The sequence below is a fragment of the Coccinella septempunctata genome, chromosome 4 (assembly GCF_907165205.1).
Source record: "Coccinella septempunctata chromosome 4, icCocSept1.1, whole genome shotgun sequence".
NCBI lineage: Eukaryota > Metazoa > Arthropoda > Insecta > Coleoptera > Coccinellidae > Coccinella > Coccinella septempunctata.
In genome coordinates this window covers 1,001,154-1,021,142 of record NC_058192.1, presented here as the reverse complement: position 1 = coordinate 1,021,142, position 19,989 = coordinate 1,001,154, and the positions used below count along the sequence as shown (strand labels likewise).

Genomic DNA, 19,989 nt, shown 5'->3' with positions numbered 1-19,989 from the left:
AGCTATGGTGCGTCCACTATATTTCACCGGGGCTGTCAGGGCAGGCCATGTACCTGGCCGCCCGGGATCGCCTTTGAGCAATTATCTAATTAAAATTAATACCCGTTTAAAACTCGAACTCATCAGAAGAGGTCTCGGGTACTGAATTAATCATGGAATAATCGAGTTGCCGGTGATGGATATTTTTAATTTAATAAATAATGAGAAATATATTAAAGTCTAGTTAGCAGGTGTATAAAAAAGGCTGGCCAGGTCGTGGTTTCGTGGATCACCGACTGATTCCCGAGGTTTTTCTAGGTAATGGACGGATAATGACATTACGAAGGTACACTTAAAAATTTTCAGCTTCTGAATTCATATCATAGGGGTAAGGCTAAAGAGAAGACACTCTATAAAATTCATATAGACTGCAAAGACATCTACGAACTCATCTTGAAATCTTGACCTACAATTGAGTATGATGTTTAATATCAACTCAGGCTCATATGTTCAAATTATCGTTAAAAGAGCTATACTTCATTCACTTTTATTTTAGCAGTCGGTTGGCCATGGAAATTTGACACATTTCACTCTGTATAGTACGAAAATATGGGGTTATGACGCTTGTCAAAACATTTTTGGGTTTTAAATCAACGCTATGTTGCCCGTTCTACGTAAGAGTTTCGGTTATTACGTATTTTATCACAATGTCGAATCTCTTCGGAAAATATGTGACGAACATAATTGAAGTTTATACAAACTGATTGAAGGCATACCAAATCCAGTTATTTGCATGGAAAATACATGAGATCAGTATAATATCATAATATGCACTAGCTTGAGGAGAGTTAATGTTCGATATCTTCTTTGGCTAAAGTTTGAATACGTTACATCAGTTGTAGATTTCAGAAATATTAATCCGAAGATGAAATGCACACGTTGCAGTGGTTAAGAATGAATTAACAGATAATTACAAGAATTTTAAATTCTTCAACAAAAATCATATCTTGCATCAATATAAGTAGAAAGAATTGAAGGAAGTTTCAATCAAGATGAACTTCTACTTTAAACAAAAATTTTACATGAATAAACAATTAGCAAGAAAACTGGAGCGTATTTGTGGCTGTTCATCTTAATGCATTGATATAATAATAATAATTAGGTATTTATTAAGACATTTACAATGTATAGGACAAGTCGAATGAAAAATAGAAAAATCAATTTTCGGGAACTTATTCTACGATGACATTTATCGAAAATCCTGTAGTAAACTTTTCGCATTAATTCACTCAAACATAAAATTCTCAAATGCCACCACTTTTTTGGGTCTCCCAATAGAAGGAATTTCTTTGTCATCCTCTTCATTCACAATCTTTCTGATTGTGAAAATATTCAGCTGAAATATAGGTCGTTTAGATTCAGATGAAACATTATATAAATTCTCTTATATTGAATATGTTCGCTACCGTCTGACGTATTGTGGATTTTAGAATATCAGGGTATTACTATTTGAACGAGCGGAACTGAATTTTAAATAGCACTTTCTGAAACCCTGTCTCTTTTTCAATCACTTTCGGCATTTTCGTAATATTAATTGATATAAGTTGTGGCAACGGCGTTATGACATTAACAACATTTCATGAGTTTGGCACTCCGTTCCAGTTACAAAAACTTGAGAAAATTATTTCATGGCCAACCGACTGCTAAAATAAATGTGAATGCAGTATATATACAATATATAAATGGAAAATGTAGTATATTATTACGAAAAAAGGGATGACTTTTTTTACGTAGTGAGGCTATGGCGGGCATATGGTCCATAGGCAGCTTGTGAAGGCTATCAGAGAAGAATTTTCTCCTTTCCAAAACAGAATATCCTGAATGAATGACCCGCTAATGAATCACTCGTAATTTGGGTCTCAATGACGCGATAACACATAATTGCAATATTCTGATATATTACGAATGGAACAGTATATTCAAAAGTTAATTAACATCAAAACTAAATTATCTCATTTGAGATCTTGATTATACAAAGAGCTCCCAAAACATGCATATCATTAGGTGATTGGCTTAAATGGATATAAATGATGGACCCAGCAAATTATACGGTGGCTGTTGGACTGAATTTCAGGCCCGGGACTTATATTTCATTCTTGACATAAGAACTGAGTAAGGAAAGATGATAACACGATCAGGACGTGGATGGGAATTACTTTACAGATGTTGTATCGAAATTGAAATTTCTTATGGTTTATTCATCAGTTAACACCGTGAAAGGACTCTGGCTGAATAATGCATGGTTTTAAATTTTATTCATATCATTTTATTAAAAGGATTCATAACACTCGAGGCTTGAGAATTACTTGAATGTAAATAAAAGCCTGAATATGCGTAGTGTAATTTCACCAATTGGTGATCCAATAAGTGGACGAAAACTTTTGATCGAAGTATGCACTATTCTTTGAATATTTCTGGCCCAAATTGTGTGTGTAAAAAATGCTCAATATAGAAAACTCCCCACGTTACCATCTCAAGCTCAAAACCAATCTCAGAGCGAGTTGTGTTCATCGCCCCGAGACATAATATAAATAATCTAATTACGATCTATGATCTCAAAGTGGCGGGTCCAGTAATTCGAACTTGGACGGTAGCGATACATAACTCTAACTACAAATTGCATTTTAATAATTCCCATTTCGGCTCTCCCATTCACCAAGCATCTCTTCATCCTTCTCAAGGATCCGTTTCAATCGGAGATCCTAAAGGACGGAAGGTACTACGTAGAGATAATTATAGCGTGCATGTAATTTAATTTCACCAGGGTCGTAATGGGAGGAGTCTAATGACAGACTAATTAGGGGGTTCTCCAGATAGACTAACTCACGTCATCTTACGCTCTGAACGTGTTATAACCGATTCTTTTGATTAACTTCTGCATATTAGGGTTGAGGCATCTGGACCAGTGGTCTTCTCGATTGTATGGAGTTGGCGGATTACTTGATTCGAATTTTCGATTGACTTCTGAAGATTTATTGTTGATGGGTAGAGAGTAGAGGTTTTCCTCTGGTCCCATTGAAATATGAACACCCAGTAGAGGTCAGGATATGGTGAGATTTTTTAAGGGTCGAGAATCGGTCTGTCAGAATCTTAGTTTAAGAATTCAACGTTCAACATTAATTTACAGATTTGGGCTTGCTTACAATGAAGTAGGGGAACCTATACATATACAGGGTGAGTGTTTGACTCCTACAAATATTTTTATAGTAGATTCTTGAGGTCGAAAGAAGAACTTTTTTCCTTCACCATTTTTTCCAAATCGGCTCGGTTTCAAAGATACAGTCTGTTGAAAAACCATAAAAAAATGTTATTCTTAGTTTTATCTCACAAACGGTTTCATCGAAGGAAATGAATTTCGGAATATAGTTTTACATTTCTTTGATGAATCTTTTTCGAACACAAGATATCACCCACGTCTTTCAGTTTTTTCATTATAACCATTACGTACCATAAAAGTAACAAAAATTCAAAGAACACAACTCTTGAAACTAAATTGTATGCTATATAATGAATACTTGAACTTTTTGTAAAATAAAAGTATTCTTCATATTTTCTCGTATAATGCGCCGTTTTCGAGTAATTTGATGTTGAAAAATTAAAAAGTATCTGTGAAATTCGAAAAATTGGGTACCTACTTTGGCAAGATAAAACTCTGTTCAACAGATCCACAGAGGTTAGCGTCACAGATTAAGCTTATTGTTGTGAAGGTAATTTTGTTTTTCCAGGGTTGGCACAGCTCATTATGAAAACTTGAATTTTTAACAGGACCGAATCCCAAAAAATGTTATGGGAAAAAAGTGTTTCTTTCAACTTCAAGAATCCACTGTTGAAATATTTGTACGAGTCAAAGAGTCACCCTGTATAATGTGTATAGACACAAATGGTTCTCTAAACATTGAACAGCTTTTGAGAATCATCGAACCATGATTTTTATTATTCGTCAGGAGAACATAATTTCAAAGCTTAAAATTTGATAGCAGATATCATATCTCAAGAATATTTTGAAAAAAAAAACAAGAATGTCATGCATTTTTGAACTGTGACCTGAAAAATGTCTTGAAAATTGTGAAAGTCCAACTTTCATCGAATTCAATATCCCAACATACTGCCACCCACTGCAAAACGTGATCGCTCATCGTCATGAGATACGAGCGAGCAATGAATAAAGCGATAGAAAAAACGAGTTCTGCCCCAGAATAAATTCCGCCCGATCAATAATAATCGAGTCCGAATAACTCACTGGCCACGTTATAACACATTATCATTACACTACCATGCTATTATATAAATTCGAGATAAAAATAATTAAAATCTTAAACGCTTGTAATTATAGTCTGGGCTCAGTTTGTTATATCCCTAATATCGATCTCCATTTGATAAGGATTGAATTAATCGAGTGCATTACTTCGATGGAGATGACGCCCACCGTCGGCTAACAAGAAAATATTTTTTAACCTAACCCGTTCCGACCCGTCTCGCTTAGCAATAATGTTGACTTGTGGTGGCTACTAACTTATGTGCCACTATTATTAAATTATAATTTATTGATTAATATGACATCGACTCGTTGTTTCGTGCCTTTTTACCGGCTGTCCTCTGAAAGTTTCGATTTCATCATCCTTAATCGATCTCGTCCATCTTTGCTCTTAATGTGTTACGGTAAATAAGGCAGAAACAGTTTATTGAGACGGCCGAAGAATCAGGATCTTATAACTCGATTTCTCTGCCACAAATTCAATTCACGTCCGGCAGAAGCAACAATTAAAATTAACTCGGGAAATGGAGACCTGTTTTAACATGATCCAACTTATCCAGAACCTCAATGTTAATGACCATAGACAGCGCTGGTTTTTCGCTATATCTTACTGAATGTTGGAGGGTTTGGAACCAAATCCATAAACATGAACCCACGAAACGCACTTTTATATGGATATCTACGTCCAGTCTGGTGTCGTAGTGGTACAAAATTCTCCGAAAACGCTGTTGATGCTTTACGTAGCTTCAGAACATGAGTCTTAAGTACTTTGTAGACCCAGTAAGCAAGAATCACCTTTATTCTGATTGGAAATTTCGTTAATACTTTAGAAACAATTTCTTCTATATATGACTAGTGATTAAACCGTTGCCCACTAGATGGCGTTGGGGTATTATTGATACTTCCAAGCTTCTACTAGCACTTCATTAGGGTCCATCAATCCCTAGACATTGCTGTGTTGCTCAATTTAACATGCATAACATGTTGCTGAAGGCTTCGTAAACTCCCCCAGACTTGTTTCTTATTCAAAGTTGAAAAAGTAGTATAAAAACAAGAATTGCATGAAAACTTTTTATTGTTCAAATACTTCACAGGACGGATTCGTTATCTTATTGATTATATACATATACTTTCATTAAATACTGAGACTTTAACAATATTCGATTTCCTTAAAGTAATTCATTAACAAATTAACTGTACAAAAAATATAAAAACTAACTTCATTATAAATCGATAGCTACATGATGCCTTGGATGATTATATTTTCTGGAATTTACACATAAACACATCATAAGTTCTGATGAATGATACACTCATTCCATAAGACATTTGAGTGTTATTTTTCTTGCAGAAGTCACAAATTAGTCTTCAGAATTATTGGATATGGAGCTGATATTCATTTATCGCTTGTTGCACGGATTTCAACTGAAAAGATTCAGCTTAAATTTTCAAACTCGACTGATATGCAAGTCGTTGCAGACTCTTTCATAGCAGAAGAATTTCGTTGATCTTAAAAGTACTAGTCTTGCTCAAACTACCAAACATATCTCTTCATGGTAGTCCATCAGGACGTCTCTAGAATTAGCAAAACCAATTTGTGAAACCTCATTCACCAGAAACACCCATTAACTAATCAAGTCCCCGTTCTGCCTGAGCATTTCCAATCTGAGCTCGTGTTCCCTAGCTTTGAGTCTTAAAGTTGCTATACTAGAAGTTCTTCTGTCCACATCTGGAGGTGTTACAGCACTGGAAGTCTCTGGGGATAGAGGTGGAGAAGCTGCAAACTCTTGTGGTGGGGGCAATTTCGGTCTTTGAGCTGCGGATATATTGGCCAGAAGGGTCTGGAAAGAGCTCGCTGATGGGTACAGGCCAACAGAAGGAGGTAAGAGATGCGGTGGAGCTCCTCTGTGGTATGGTGGCGGTGAGGGTAGATACCCAGGAAGCACGTGAGGGGGGTACCGAAATGAAAGAGCATCGAAGGGTTTCCGAAGACCAAACGGCAGGTTGAAAGGGTTCGGTAGACTGGAGGCTACAACAGATTGGGCAGGTGCTCCAGTGCTGGTAGTGAGATAGGGGTTGTATGGGTGGCCAGTGGGCCCTACCTTTTCCTGCTTTCTCCATTTAGCTCTTCTATTTTGGAACCAAACCTGGAAGAGAAAATATTTGAAATGTCATATTGGAATTTGTTTTCGGTTGTTTAGTTTCATTAGTTCTGATCTAGACGTAACTCATAATTCTCGGTCTCTTACATGGAAACAAGACCATTGCAAAATCAGGTGTGGGACTTTTTTGACGGCCTGATTAAGATCCACTAATGGCGTTGAGCGTAAATGTCTCAATATTTTCTGAAACGTCGAGGCAATAATAATATTTCAATCAATGTGGAGCTTGGAAAACACGGTTGAATGACTTTCAATTAATTCCGAGTCGGCTTTTTGCAACGGTATGTAGACTTTCAGGTGATAAAATTAAGAGTTGGATTAGTTTATTAGAAGAACCAGAAAAATCCACGCGGCATATTTATGTCGGTGACATAACACTCCTTCTAAAAAGGATTAATCATTATGTTGGCTCCAAGCTATTTATAATTGATTATTCATCCAATATAAATATGATACGATATGAATAACTCCCAGACCTTGCAATGAGTATTAAAGATGTTCAATTGCTTCCTCAATAAAATTACAAGATTATAATTAAAATAATTTATGTTCATTATGTTATTGGGTACATTGTACATGAGGATAAAACTGATTTCTGATTCCCAGAAGATATCAGTGTGCATCTAACTCCGTCTCATAAAACGAACTAATTGCTAATTGGGATCGATTTAATAAATTGAGTTACGACGTTTATTAAAAGATAATCAACATTTTCATAGTTGAAAAAAGTCCCCTTATCTTATATACAAGGAAAAGCTAATGAAAGAACGAGTAATATGCTCAGAAAAAAGTTGAGAATGTGGAAAGAATTCACACTATATGGAAGGTAAGTTTCGTATATAGTATCCAATTAGAGCTTTCGAACTTCCATCAAGAAAAAAACGATTATGATTCATCGGTTAAAGAAAACAACTGTTATTCTTCGGAGGCAATTGCACATTTCTTCGATCGAATCAGTGTAATAATATAAATTTCCCAACCTCATATTTCGCTGCAGAAACATGCGACGCACTGCGAAAGCTCGGTGCTTTCCCTCCGAACCCGCAATATTTCAACTTCCAGGAAAATTCGTAATTCGTGTGCCGCAGGAACGAAAGGGTGTATTAAAGTCCTTATTATTTATTTTTATTGGAGTCGCCGGCGTTATAAAACAGCAGGTAGTACAGTTTCACTCACGCAGATACGGTGGATTTCTACAAATTATTTGTCGTGTTCTCTGGCCTTTTTTTATTCCGGTATATTGTTGTTGGATTTTATCTGATCCGGCGGCTCCAAGGCTCACGGATTTGACGGTTCACGACGCGATAAATTCCGGGGAAACAGACTGGGACTACATGTTAGATTAGGGCTTAATCGTCTAGGAGTCATGTCTTGCTTCTCGATAGATGGGGGAGAGAATGGGTTCATTAATTCAGAGGAGCACTTCTAGTTGGGGAGCCGAAGAGGGAACATAGCTTGGACCCTGTAGAGTACCTCTACTAAAAGTTTGACCTGTTTATAGGGGGAATTGTCTAGGACAGCCTGTCAGAATAGTAAAAAAAAACGATCATTGTACATACTCGAGAGTGTCAGATTGAGATATATGTGGTTAATTACATGTTGAAAAGTATATATTCTCTTAATCTGACAATTTAAGCGTGTCGAAAATGTGTTGGAGAGCGCCAAAGTTGCAAAAAAAAACGTCACGTGTACATTCCCGAACGCGGTGGAGTTTTTTCTTATTTTGAAGCTAATGATTCAAGAATAACGGAAAAAGTATACTCTGACAGTTTTAGCAAGACGAAACAATAAAAATTGCCCATGAAGGTCACAAAAATCAGTTTTTTTGACTTATTTCCTCCTCTGGGCTTCAAATCTTTTTCGCATTCATTATAAAAGTTGTAGAGCATAACATTTTCTACGAATTTTGTCCCAAGCAATTTTTTCTACGTTCAAACGTTTTTGAGATATATGGCGATTAATGCGAGGTGTTTAGCGATACATGCTGATGCTGAAGCGAAAATTCACTCGGTTGAAAAATAGTACATTCTAAGGTTCAGTCACAGACAACACTAAAATTTTCGTGACTAATTTCGAAATTGTCATTGATTGTCATCTTGACAATTGGATGAATGTAGATTAGACTGGGATTCCATATTGACCTTGTCCTTTCGCGTGTGTGGCTAAGCTTCTCGCCCTTATTGCCCTCTAACTCGAGAATGGTTAAGAGTATGTAAAATTGCTTCAGACAAAGGTTATGTAGAATTTTATTATCTACAACTTTCATAATGAATACAAAAACGATTAGAGGTACAGGCAGGGCAATATTCGAAAAAAAAGCATTTTTATCATCTTAAAAGTGACAGATTAAGAAAACCCCACCTGATTAGTGTCAATTTAATGGGTCAGCACGTCAACAACACCGAGATTAACCATTTGTATGAAAATCTGACACGCTCGAGTATGTACAAGTAACGATTTTTTTTTACATTTTCAAAGGACCGCTCGCTGTGGCCTTGCGTCACGTCCAAATTGTCAGTCCCTTGAAAAGTAGCTTCCTTTGGGTCCAATTAACACATCCACTAAAAATCTGACACGCTGGAAATTTTTTTTTACCATTTTCAACACTACCGTACGGCCAGTCCCACCGCGCAAAACTGTCAGATAAGCATGAATTCATTATCAGAGACATGTAGGGCATATACAGTATCTTAATCTGACACGCTCGAGTATCTACACCTGACGATTTTTGTTTACATCTTTGAGACCCTGTAGACGCTTTCCCCACCGCTGAAAGTACATACATGGTCGAACCTTTATTTCTTTCTACAATCTAATCTTCAAAATCCACTAGATCTCCACGACGCTCGAGTAAATCCCGATTCAGCATCGTCGGTTCCCCAACTAAGCATTCTATACCAGGAAAAGTTCGAATTGAACGCAACATCGAATGTATCAGGATTTTCCTTGGGTTAAGGGTGCCAAAATCTACTCTACAAGTTGTTCTACTCAAAAATATGTGTTTTTGACTTCATTATAGAAAATAATTATTCGTTCGATTATATTTGAACAGAAAATTGTGGAACCAGTGGCTATTTTTCTTTTTCCAACGAAAAATCGACTCAGGTTAGACCAAAGACCAAATACCTCGGATCAATGGAGAATAGAAGAAAAGAGTTTCATAATATGGCATCCGGAGAGCTTTGGTCGGATGGCGAGTCCATGGCAGATTGGTTTCAAGTCGATAGGCGCTCAAAACCCTTCTCGTTTTAAATATAGCCACCAGAGCTTGAAACAGAAGCGATTTCCAATAAATCCGAGAGCGAAATTGCAGCTAATAACTGTTCGTGCTCCAAAACGTTTTAGCGTCAAGATCCAAAACATGGGTTTACGAAAAACACCGTTTCTCGGCATAAGCCATCATGAAAGAAACGCTAGGTAAAATGAGAAATTACTATCGAAGTGATGAATGATGATATCCCGATGCATATGATTTCCTTCTAATCGACCCTCACGCTGTTCAATTAAAAAAGGGAACCTACCTGCCAATCAATTTGAATTTTGTAATGAGAGAGGAAACGAAACGGTCCCTGAAGTTCCAGGTGAAACGTAAAGTGTTATGCGGGCAAGCTAACATATTATTATTCATTATTAAATTATACCTACGCAAAATGTTCATTCACAAAGGCGAACACATTAAACCGTTTGTAACAGTCGAGGAAATTTTTATAAAAGTTCATTATGAGACCACACCCTCCCTGGGATATTACGGACGATTTTTAACTATGTTCCGTTCGTGTTGACCACGTCTGGGTGTACGCTGATGGAGGCAAATTACCGACGAACGCGTTATTATATGCCACAAATTAAAGTATGTTAATCTCCGATAAATCTACAGTTCGGAAATTTCACGGTTCTCATTACCGTCCGAGCTTGTCATCGGTTCCATGAAAATATTGTCTGTCCTCATTTATGTGACAAAATTTGGGCACAACTCTATATTTTGGTTTCTGCCAGGAGGCTGTCTCTTCCGTGGTTACAATCCCCTCACCCCTGAGAATGGCGATGTAGCCTTTTAAACACTTTTTATTATGAGCCACAATGAGATTTTGCATAAAACTCCTCTATACCTCCTCTTGATAAAAGAGAATATCTTGACTCTGCATGCACTTTCAAAATACTGTCTCTCCCTGTTCTTTACGTAATCAAATTATAACTAGGTAGGTACTTAAATAAGTTGGCAGCTCATTTTTCCGTATTTTCACGTATGACATACCTATTTCTCTACTATAAAAACGATTGAAATTATCTCAAATCGTACGGTTCACTTCAATTCGATTTGTTCGTCGTTTTTACGTTATACATCGATTCGAATAATTATAACGTGTCGAGGAAAATTCGATATGAAGTAATTATCTGGACTGAATATTCATATTGGATTACTTAATGAATATTCATTTACGAAGGAAACTCCTGTTCTTGGAAAATACCTCGATCGTAAATTCTGTTTCAGCGTGTGTGTTTCACAAGAAACGAAGTCGGTGTTTTTATGCGACCAGAGGGATAATTGATAAAAAATTGAATAAATATGAGAAATAATGAGTGAGTTCCGCCCGCATGGATACAATCATAGAGCTATTCATTATTTTCCTGGACATTCCATCGACTTCTATTCGGAGTGGAAAGGTTAAAGATCGTTTGCTGGTATACCGTTGGAAATATGGTCCGAAATTCTGACATAAACAGAGAATGAAGCCAGAATAGTACAGCTCGATAGACCAGAGCAAGTTTCGTTTTCAAATTATTCCATTCTCACAAAAAATTTTTCAAAAACAAGCAATAGTCAATAGTAACATCGTGACAATTTTGACTTTTTAAAACTTGATGATAAAAATATCTATGTCAGCTCTCATAAATTCGTTTGTTCACATGCAAAGAAAATTCTGTCGCCAACGTAGAAGAAATTAGTTATTTGTTTAACACTTCTAATGTTCTTGAGATAAATTAGAGCAATTTAAGCAAAACCCAATCCCTTACTATTCAGAATTCTTGACGACAATAAATATGTCAAATGCGATTGGTTTAGTCGACAATATTAGTGCTGTCAGTCAGAGTGTTGAATGACAAATCCCAGTAGTGTTCGACAGTGTAAAACTTCGATATTGGAACCAATATACTGTAACTGTATATAAGCATCTTTAAGGAAGAAGATATTTCTTTCCTTTTTGGTCTGTCCTGGTTTGATATCTTTGATAATATAAATCAACCTCCTTTAAATAAATTGAAACAATATACGGGTTGTTTAACAAAGTGCCTAGTGCCTTCCATTGAAGAAGAACTTATCCCAAACCAACCTAATTTCCAACAAATGTCACTCAGGCTATCTTTCCTGGTTTATAATACGTGAAAAAACTCAAAACATGAACTATCTATCAATTTATCTATACATCTGATGAATTAATGAATTCCGTAATTAACCAAGTCCGAAATTTCATTATACTAATTGAACCCATTATCGATAATTAGCGAACAAGCACCGTTATCGAATCGAATTTTATTAGATGTACTAAAACAATGATTGCTCCACGGTTGAAAACCATCAATTATGGAGTTATGAGCTGCTAATTTATGTTTTATGACATGGCTAAAGTTTAATGATACGTCTTTATGAGGTGTGGGGAATTATTTTCGTTTCATAGTCGGGCATTATATATTCAACATTGTTCGAGGATATACACTCATTAACACTGATAGAAATATTCCGGTCCTGTGCCCAAGAAATTCAATCAACGACGCGTTTCCTTCGTGAAGCATTTTTGCAGTACCTTGATTTTCATCGATAGATTAATCAGCCTCAACAATTTTGGATTTCAATATATAATTTAAGAGAATATTGAATATCCCTACACCACAGTTCTTCGATAAGTGTAGGTAGCTATATCAACATGTTCTGATGCTTCTTCAGATACTTAAAAAGAGATTAACCATCCGTGGTATACATAGGCGAGAACGTTTTCGAAATTCCCGTTGACAAAGGTCCCAAGACAAAAATATGTTACGAAAAGGCACCTGTTGTGTGAAAATGACAGAGCGTAGAAGGAAGCGAGTCATTTTGTGACGATTTTTTCGACACTACTCGAGTAGCAGTCACGGACTTGGACGATTAGGTTAATTGAGTAAATTACAAGTCTCCATTTCTCGAGAACTGTGGGTTCTTGGTGTTTTCCATTGAGGTCACCGTTTTTACAACCGGAGATGCAATTGCATATACCTGGTGAATTTTCGACCTGTACAGGTCTAATCCTGATTGCCTAGATCTAGAACCTACTAGAGTAGTCAGATTGATCGAAGAAAAATCTGAATCACGAATATTTTCTCCGTGTGTTTTTTATGCAGAGTGCGTGTTTCCACATAATGCCAGGTTTATAAAAAGCCGAATCGTAATTAAATTAACGGCATCACAACAGACGTTTCGTTAGTGGAACTTAAAGGATGCCGCTTACTTTTGAAACAATATGCTAGTTTGTTATAATGTAGTTTCTGTGGTTTGGCGCAGTGGGATAGCTTTGAACCAATTTCGGACGCAGCGGGTCGCTCTGCCTCGACCGGTCCTGGTCCATGGGATGATGCTCTGCATCACGATCTGTATGGTATTCATCTTATTTACACTACGTTATCCGATGCTAGAGGATAACGACTGTCTGCTGCGGTATAAGCGTTACATTATATACTTCGATGAAAGATCAAAGGGAAGCTGCCGTAGGTAAAACAATTTTAGATGGACCCTTCGATTTTTACAACTATTTTCACCTTGAATTTCCTATAGATACCTTTGTAAACCCTGTAACTAAATGAAAATTTTACTCGCTGAGTAGTTTATTGAACAATAGACCAATTTTTCGATATAATGATTTTTATTTGTTAATTTTTCACACTGAACTTAGTTCATCGCTGAATGATACTCCTTTTTCATCAAGTTATGTTCAGAGGTTTCCAGAAAAAGAGAGCAGAGTAAGAACGACGTATTTCCCTCATGAGAAAACGAAATGCAAATTGAAGTATCGTTGTGGAAAAAATCAACTCAAGGAAGGGATTGAAACAGAACTCCTAGAGGTAGAAAAATCAACTGATCGTAATCGAATCATAAATCAATCCTCCTGGATTGGAAACATCCAGTTAAATCTGCAATAAACCATCGTTCGAAAAATGCCAAACTTCCTCGAGTCTCTACTGCCACACAGAATTAAACAGATATTCCAATTAATGTTCATTTAATGGACCGAAACTCCATGATACGTTCCCGTTTCCAAGCTATCCGAAAAAATACCGATAGTTATAGGATATTCACTTAATTTTATAATGTCATAAAACCCCAGCGATGCAGAAATTACCGTAAAATAAGACAGTGGACGTTCAGATCAACTGATAAAGACCTGCAACTCATTGACAAAATGCTATTGAAAGAGGGGAAAACAAACTTGCTAGCAAAAAAATTGCGGCAAATTGTATGATTGAAAAATCTTTGAATTTTCCCACTGAGCAACATCGATTTGTTGCTAAGATGAGTCAACAGGAACTAGTTGATAATTAAAGTGACTAATTCGTCATTAAAAAATAATAACAACACTCATCGCTGAACCTCAACTGCCGTCAATTTTCATCTGAAAGGAAATTGTCCAGAGTGCATCAATCAGAGTCGATTAATAAATCAAAAAGTCTACCTGGAGCCATGACAAGAGCGGCTTGATAGCAGATTAGGCGCATTTATTTAATGAGATTTAATTTTCCATCGCTCGGGTATTTCCGTCATTGTTGAAGAGTAAAACTAGTATTTATGTTAATATTCGAATCAGAAAATACCTCATTGCCTCGATAGCACCAATTATGGTCTTCTCGACGGCCTAGAAATGAGAAAAACTAGTGGCTCGACAAACCATGTATCGGTTTCAACACAAATTCGGTTTGATTGATATTTATTTTATGTTAATTAACGGCGTGTGCTAATTGTGTCATTTTGAGGCAGTTTTTATTCAGCGCAACCGAGGAAATTAATCACACGCGTTGTCATTTATGACGTGTTGCCAGAAATTCAATTTTCTATATCTCTGTGCATTGACATGAAGTACAGAGCAGTCATATGCCAATATCCCGAGTAAATATGTCGTTTTTAGTCTACAAAAAACTTAGAGAAGGTCATTGAGATATGAAATGTTGTGCCGAGATGGCTGAAATTCTCAGATTTATTACTAGACAAATTGTTGTTTCAGAATATGTACCACATTTGGTTCTACGATAATTTTCCTGAAAGATACGCTGACCTTCGAAAAATTCCCAAAAAGATGGGACCAGTTAAAACTTCTTCAAGACCGAACGGTTGCGCTGACATGGATGAACTTCTCAGATTTATAATTAGAAGAATTGTTCTTTCAGAATATGTATCACGTTTAGATCTACGATAATTATCCTGGAAGAAAAACTACTCTAAAACTGACCTTCGAAAAATTCCCAAAAAGTTGAGTTCAGTTAAAACTTCCTCAAGACCGAACAATTCTGCCGAAATGGATGAAATTCTCAGGTTTGTTACTAGAAGAGTTGCTCTTTCAGAATATGTATCACATTTAGATCTACAATAATTATCCTGGAAGAAAAACTACTCTAAAGCTGACCTTCGAAAAATTCCCAAAAAGTTGGGTTCAGTTGAAACTTCCTCAAGACCGAACGGTTGCGCCGACATGGATGAACTTCTCAGATTTATAACTAGAAGAATTGTTCTTTCAGAATATGTATCACGTTTAGATCTACGACAATTATCCTGGAAGAAAAACTACTCCAAAGCTGACCTTCGAAAAATTCCCAAAAAGTTGGGTTCAGTTGAAACTTCCTCAAGACCGAACGGTTGCGCCGACATGGATGAACTTCTCAGATTTATAACTAGAAGAATTGTTCTTTCAGAATATGTATCTCGTTTAGATCTACGACAATTATCCTGGAAGGAAAACTACTCTAAAGCTGACCTTCGAAAAATTCCCAAAAAGTTGGGTTCAGTTAAAACTTCCTCAAGACCGAACAATTCTGCCGAAATGGATGAAATTCTCAGATTTATTACTAGAAGAGTTGCTCTTTCAGAATATGTATCACATTTAGATCTACAATAATTATCCTGGAAGAAAAACTACTCTAAAGCTGACCTTCGAAAAATTCCCAAAAAGTTGGGTTCAGTTGAAACTTCCTCAAGACCGAACGGTTGCGCCGACATGGATGAACTTCTCAGATTTATAACTAGAAGAATTGTTCTTTCAGAATATGTATCACGTTTAGATCTACGACAATTATCCTGGAAGAAAAACTACTCCAAAGCTGACCTTCGAAAAATTCCCAAAAAGTTGGGTTCAGTTGAAACTTCCTCAAGACCGAACGGTTGCGCCGACATGGATGAACTTCTCAGATTTATAACTAGAAGAATTGTTCTTTCAGAATATGTATCTCGTTTAGATCTACGACAATTATCCTGGAAGGAAAACTACTCTAAAGCTGACCTTCGAAAAATTCCCAAAAAGTTGGGTTCAGTTAAAACTTCCTCAAGACCGAACAATTCTGCCGAAATGGATGAAATTCTCAGGTTTGTTACTAGAAGAGTTGCTCTTTCAGAATATGTATCACATTTAGATCTACAATAATTATCCTGGAAGAAAAACTACTCTAAAGCTGACCTTCGAAAAATTCCCAAAAAGTTGGGTTCAGTTGAAACTTCCTCAAGACCGAACGGTTGCGCCGACATGGATGAACTTCTCAGATTTATAACTAGAAGAATTGTTCTTTCAGAATATGTATCACGTTTAGATCTACGACAATTATCCTGGAAGAAAAACTACTCCAAAGCTGACCTTCGAAAAATTCCCAAAAAGTTGGGTTCAGTTGAAACTTCCTCAAGACCGAACGGTTGCGCCGACATGGATGAACTTCTCAGATTTATAACTAGAAGAATTGTTCTTTCAGAATATGTATCTCGTTTAGATCTACGACAATTATCCTGGAAGGAAAACTACTCTAAAGCTGACCTTCGAAAAATTCCCAAAAAGTTGGGTTCAGTTAAAACTTCCTCAAGACCGAACAATTCTGCCGAAATGGATGAAATTCTCAGATTTATTACTAGAAGAGTTGCTCTTTCAGAATATGTATCACATTTAGATCTACAATAATTATCCTGGAAGAAAAACTACTCTAAAGCTGACCTTCGAAAAATTCCCAAAAAGTTGGGTTCAGTTGAAACTTCCTCAAGACCGAACGGTTACGCCGACATGGATGAACTTCTCAGATTTATAACTAGAAGAATTGTTCTTTCAGAATATGTATCACGTTTAGATCTACGACAATTATCCTGGAAGAAAAACTACTCCAAAGCTGACCTTCGAAAAATTCCCAAAAAGTTGGGTTCAGTTGAAACTTCCTCAAGACCGAACGGTTGCGCCGACATGGATGAACTTCTCAGATTTATAACTAGAAGAATTGTTCTTTCAGAATATGTATCTCGTTTAGATCTACGACAATTATCCTGGAAGGAAAACTACTCTAAAGCTGACCTTCGAAAAATTCCCAAAAAGTTGGGTTCAGTTAAAACTTCCTCAAGACCGAACAATTCTGCCGAAATGAATGAAATTCTCAGATTCATTACTAGAAGAGTTGTTCTTCGAGGATATGTATCATATAACACACAACGTAAAACGTGAAGACATCAGATCTAACGTTGAAAAAACGGAAACAGCGCCGTTCTCCAACACCAATCAATTAACCACGCATCGTCCAATCCAGAGTCACGATTAAACTAAGACTGAAAACGAACAAAAAGCCGCCTCATCCCCGCGTTTTTTGCCACCGTAAATCTAATAAAGCGATACAAAGGCCGAGCAGCAACGAATTAAAGCCTCTAATACAACCGTCCCATTAAAAGTGGTATCATGTACTGTTGCTGAACACGGTTAACATGATTCTGCACATTTTTCCGGGCCATAACTCATCTTAATCGAATCGAGTCCTCCAGATACCATCGATATGGTTTAATTGGCCGCGGAACACGCGGATCCATTGTGATTGATCGATTGAAAGGTCCGACCGCTCTCTGTTATCACATAATCATATTCTTATTTCCAGCATGATTCGGAAATTTCGGCCTTTTTTTCGCCTTGTTTCAGTTTATAATGGACTTTAATCCGGAGTAATTACAGGCCAACAATCCCGGTAATTTTGATTGGCTGTCATACCTTAATGGGACCAGTAGTCGCTAGAGATGATGATGATATTGCCGATCAGCGCCCAGCGTCCCAGGAATCGGTTAATCTAGATCTCTCTCTCCGATCGAGGAGTTAATTTTGAGCACTTGTCTCGATGCTTAGAGATTTAATGAATGGGATGATGAGACTGGAATTGCTCCACTTCCTCTGCAATCTACAGAATATGAATCATTCGAAGAATTTCTTTGTGAAGGTTGTTTCAAGATTTAACAGTACAAAAACGCATGGTTTCCATGGTTATTGGTTGTTTAAGATATGGCGATCCTTTATTTCAAACAGCAATATCATGCGAGGAAGCGGGGGTAAAATATTCACCACTTCTGAGACGTTCGGTTTCAAAAATGAGTATTTATCTCATGTTTTAGGGGTGTTTTTAGGGGTAATCACCCTTTAAAACTTCTTGGAGATGCAAATTTGTAGCTGCAAATCACACCTTCTGAAACCTTGGAGTATCTGAGAGAAAATGGAAGGCCTGGTCTGACTGTTTCCAAGAAAAACTGCCTCAAAGAGTAGAAAATACTCATTGCATCTCTCTCCGCATCTTCAGTAAACACCATGTGGAAGTAGATAGAGAATTATATTATGAAATGAGTACGAATGTGTTATCACCGAACCCAAATCTATACTAACACAATTGGAGCATGATTTTTTCATTCAGACATTGAACAATTACTTCATTGATTATTTACCGTGTAACTATTCTCGATTGAGGCTCACAAATCAATCTGCATGAATTCATTTGTGAATGCAAATTGATTACACAGACAATAATGGATAGGTACTCATACAGCGGCGGAGGTTCTATACTGTTCCTAGAGAGCTAATTGTATATATTATAAGGGTTTACCTTCCGAAAATACCTTCAGAAGCAGATGACTTCTGGCCTTCATTTTTCTAATTCTACCACGTGAGATTGAGATTTGGGACTGTTTAAGATTCTTCTTCAATCAACAAATATAGCCGACAAAACGCAGAACAAAATTCTTATATTCCGCAAATAGAAATGTCGAGAGACAACCTGTAGTTTTCCAGAGCTCCGCTGAGCATTCTACGCATAATATACAAATTGAGCGCTTTTCAGGAAACGCCACACCACTGCAAATAAATTGAGTGTAGCTATACGTATAATCACGGTTGAAGAAGTGTCTGTATTAATCCAATTACGAAACCAATTTGCCAGTACATATTCAATTAAATGCAAGACATTAAATTAATCTTTGTTCTCGCAAAAAGGGAATGACATCTCTCTTTGCTTTCTCGTAGATGTTTAATGAGCTCATTGCCATACATATATTCAGTTTGTTTCTTAACTATTCTTTCTATATTCGTAATCATGCTTTTTACTGATGCCACTACGAGCATATGTTTCTACAAAGATCTTCTATTCAACTTTATTTGAGTTTGTTCCCCAGACTTTTTATCTCAATCCTTAGGGTTTCCTGTTGTTATAGGCTAGATATTATTTTTATAATTGCTATCAAGCTTTTGATCAATAATCCAATGATGAATAAAATATATTTAATGAAATACTTACTTGTATCCTTGCCTCCGTGAGTCCTATCTTCATAGCAAGTTCCTCGCTGAAAAAAAATGTGACGTTTTATTTCAAGAAAGCCCATGGAAGTTCTCATTTAAATCTCCTGAGAGTATAAAGAAATATTGAACAACCAGGTTGGTTGATTGGTTTTATTGTTTTCACTGCGTGAGTTTAGATAAATCAGTAATCGCGCTATAACAATTAGCAATTCATATTTTATGAAATACAGTTTATTCGCTGTAACCTACAAGTGTTCGTGATGTACCCAATGACAGAATGCTTGTTGGACCTTCGAATACAACGATGACATTTTCGAAATGCGCATCCAGTCTCTATCAGTCTACTCATTACTAAAACATGTTTACCTGGCCGCCGAAAGCCTATCTTATCAAAAACCCGGCTTTAAATTTAATTATTGCTATCTGTAGGTCCTCCCTTCGAAGAAACAATTTCAACCCTGCTCGCCTTGGTTGCGATAACGTTATGTATAGAGTGTTTTCATCCGGATTCGGCATTGGCTTCGTTCAGATAACGATGATACGGTACAAATTGAGAGTAGGAATCCCTGATTCATTGTATCGCATCAGGATCGAGAAAAGTGGACACAAATATGTGCATGAAAATCTTACAAGTTTCACTGGAGATTTATTTGAAAATACAGCATCGAAATGAAGATTGTTCAAGATTCAAACGGTGTGGTTTTCGAGGTTAGGGCATCATTCATATTCA

The 19,989-nt window shown here is 36.7% G+C and overlaps 1 protein-coding gene across 2 annotated transcripts in view; it reads right to left on the bottom strand.

Moving 5' to 3' along the window:
- Positions 1 to 5,351: 5,351 nt before the first annotated feature.
- LOC123312186 (homeobox protein aristaless-like) overlaps positions 5,352 to 19,989 on the bottom strand; it is a 60,418-nt gene continuing 45,780 nt past the window's right edge. For both annotated transcript variants that reach the window (XM_044896449.1, XM_044896450.1), the window contains 2 exons: positions 19,258 to 19,303; positions 5,352 to 6,441 (listed from right to left, as the gene is read on the bottom strand). In XM_044896449.1, coding sequence (XP_044752384.1) covers positions 5,920 to 6,441; positions 19,258 to 19,303 — 568 coding nt within the window. In that variant the 3' untranslated portion in view covers positions 5,352 to 5,919. The remainder of the gene's footprint in view (positions 6,442 to 19,257; positions 19,304 to 19,989) is intronic.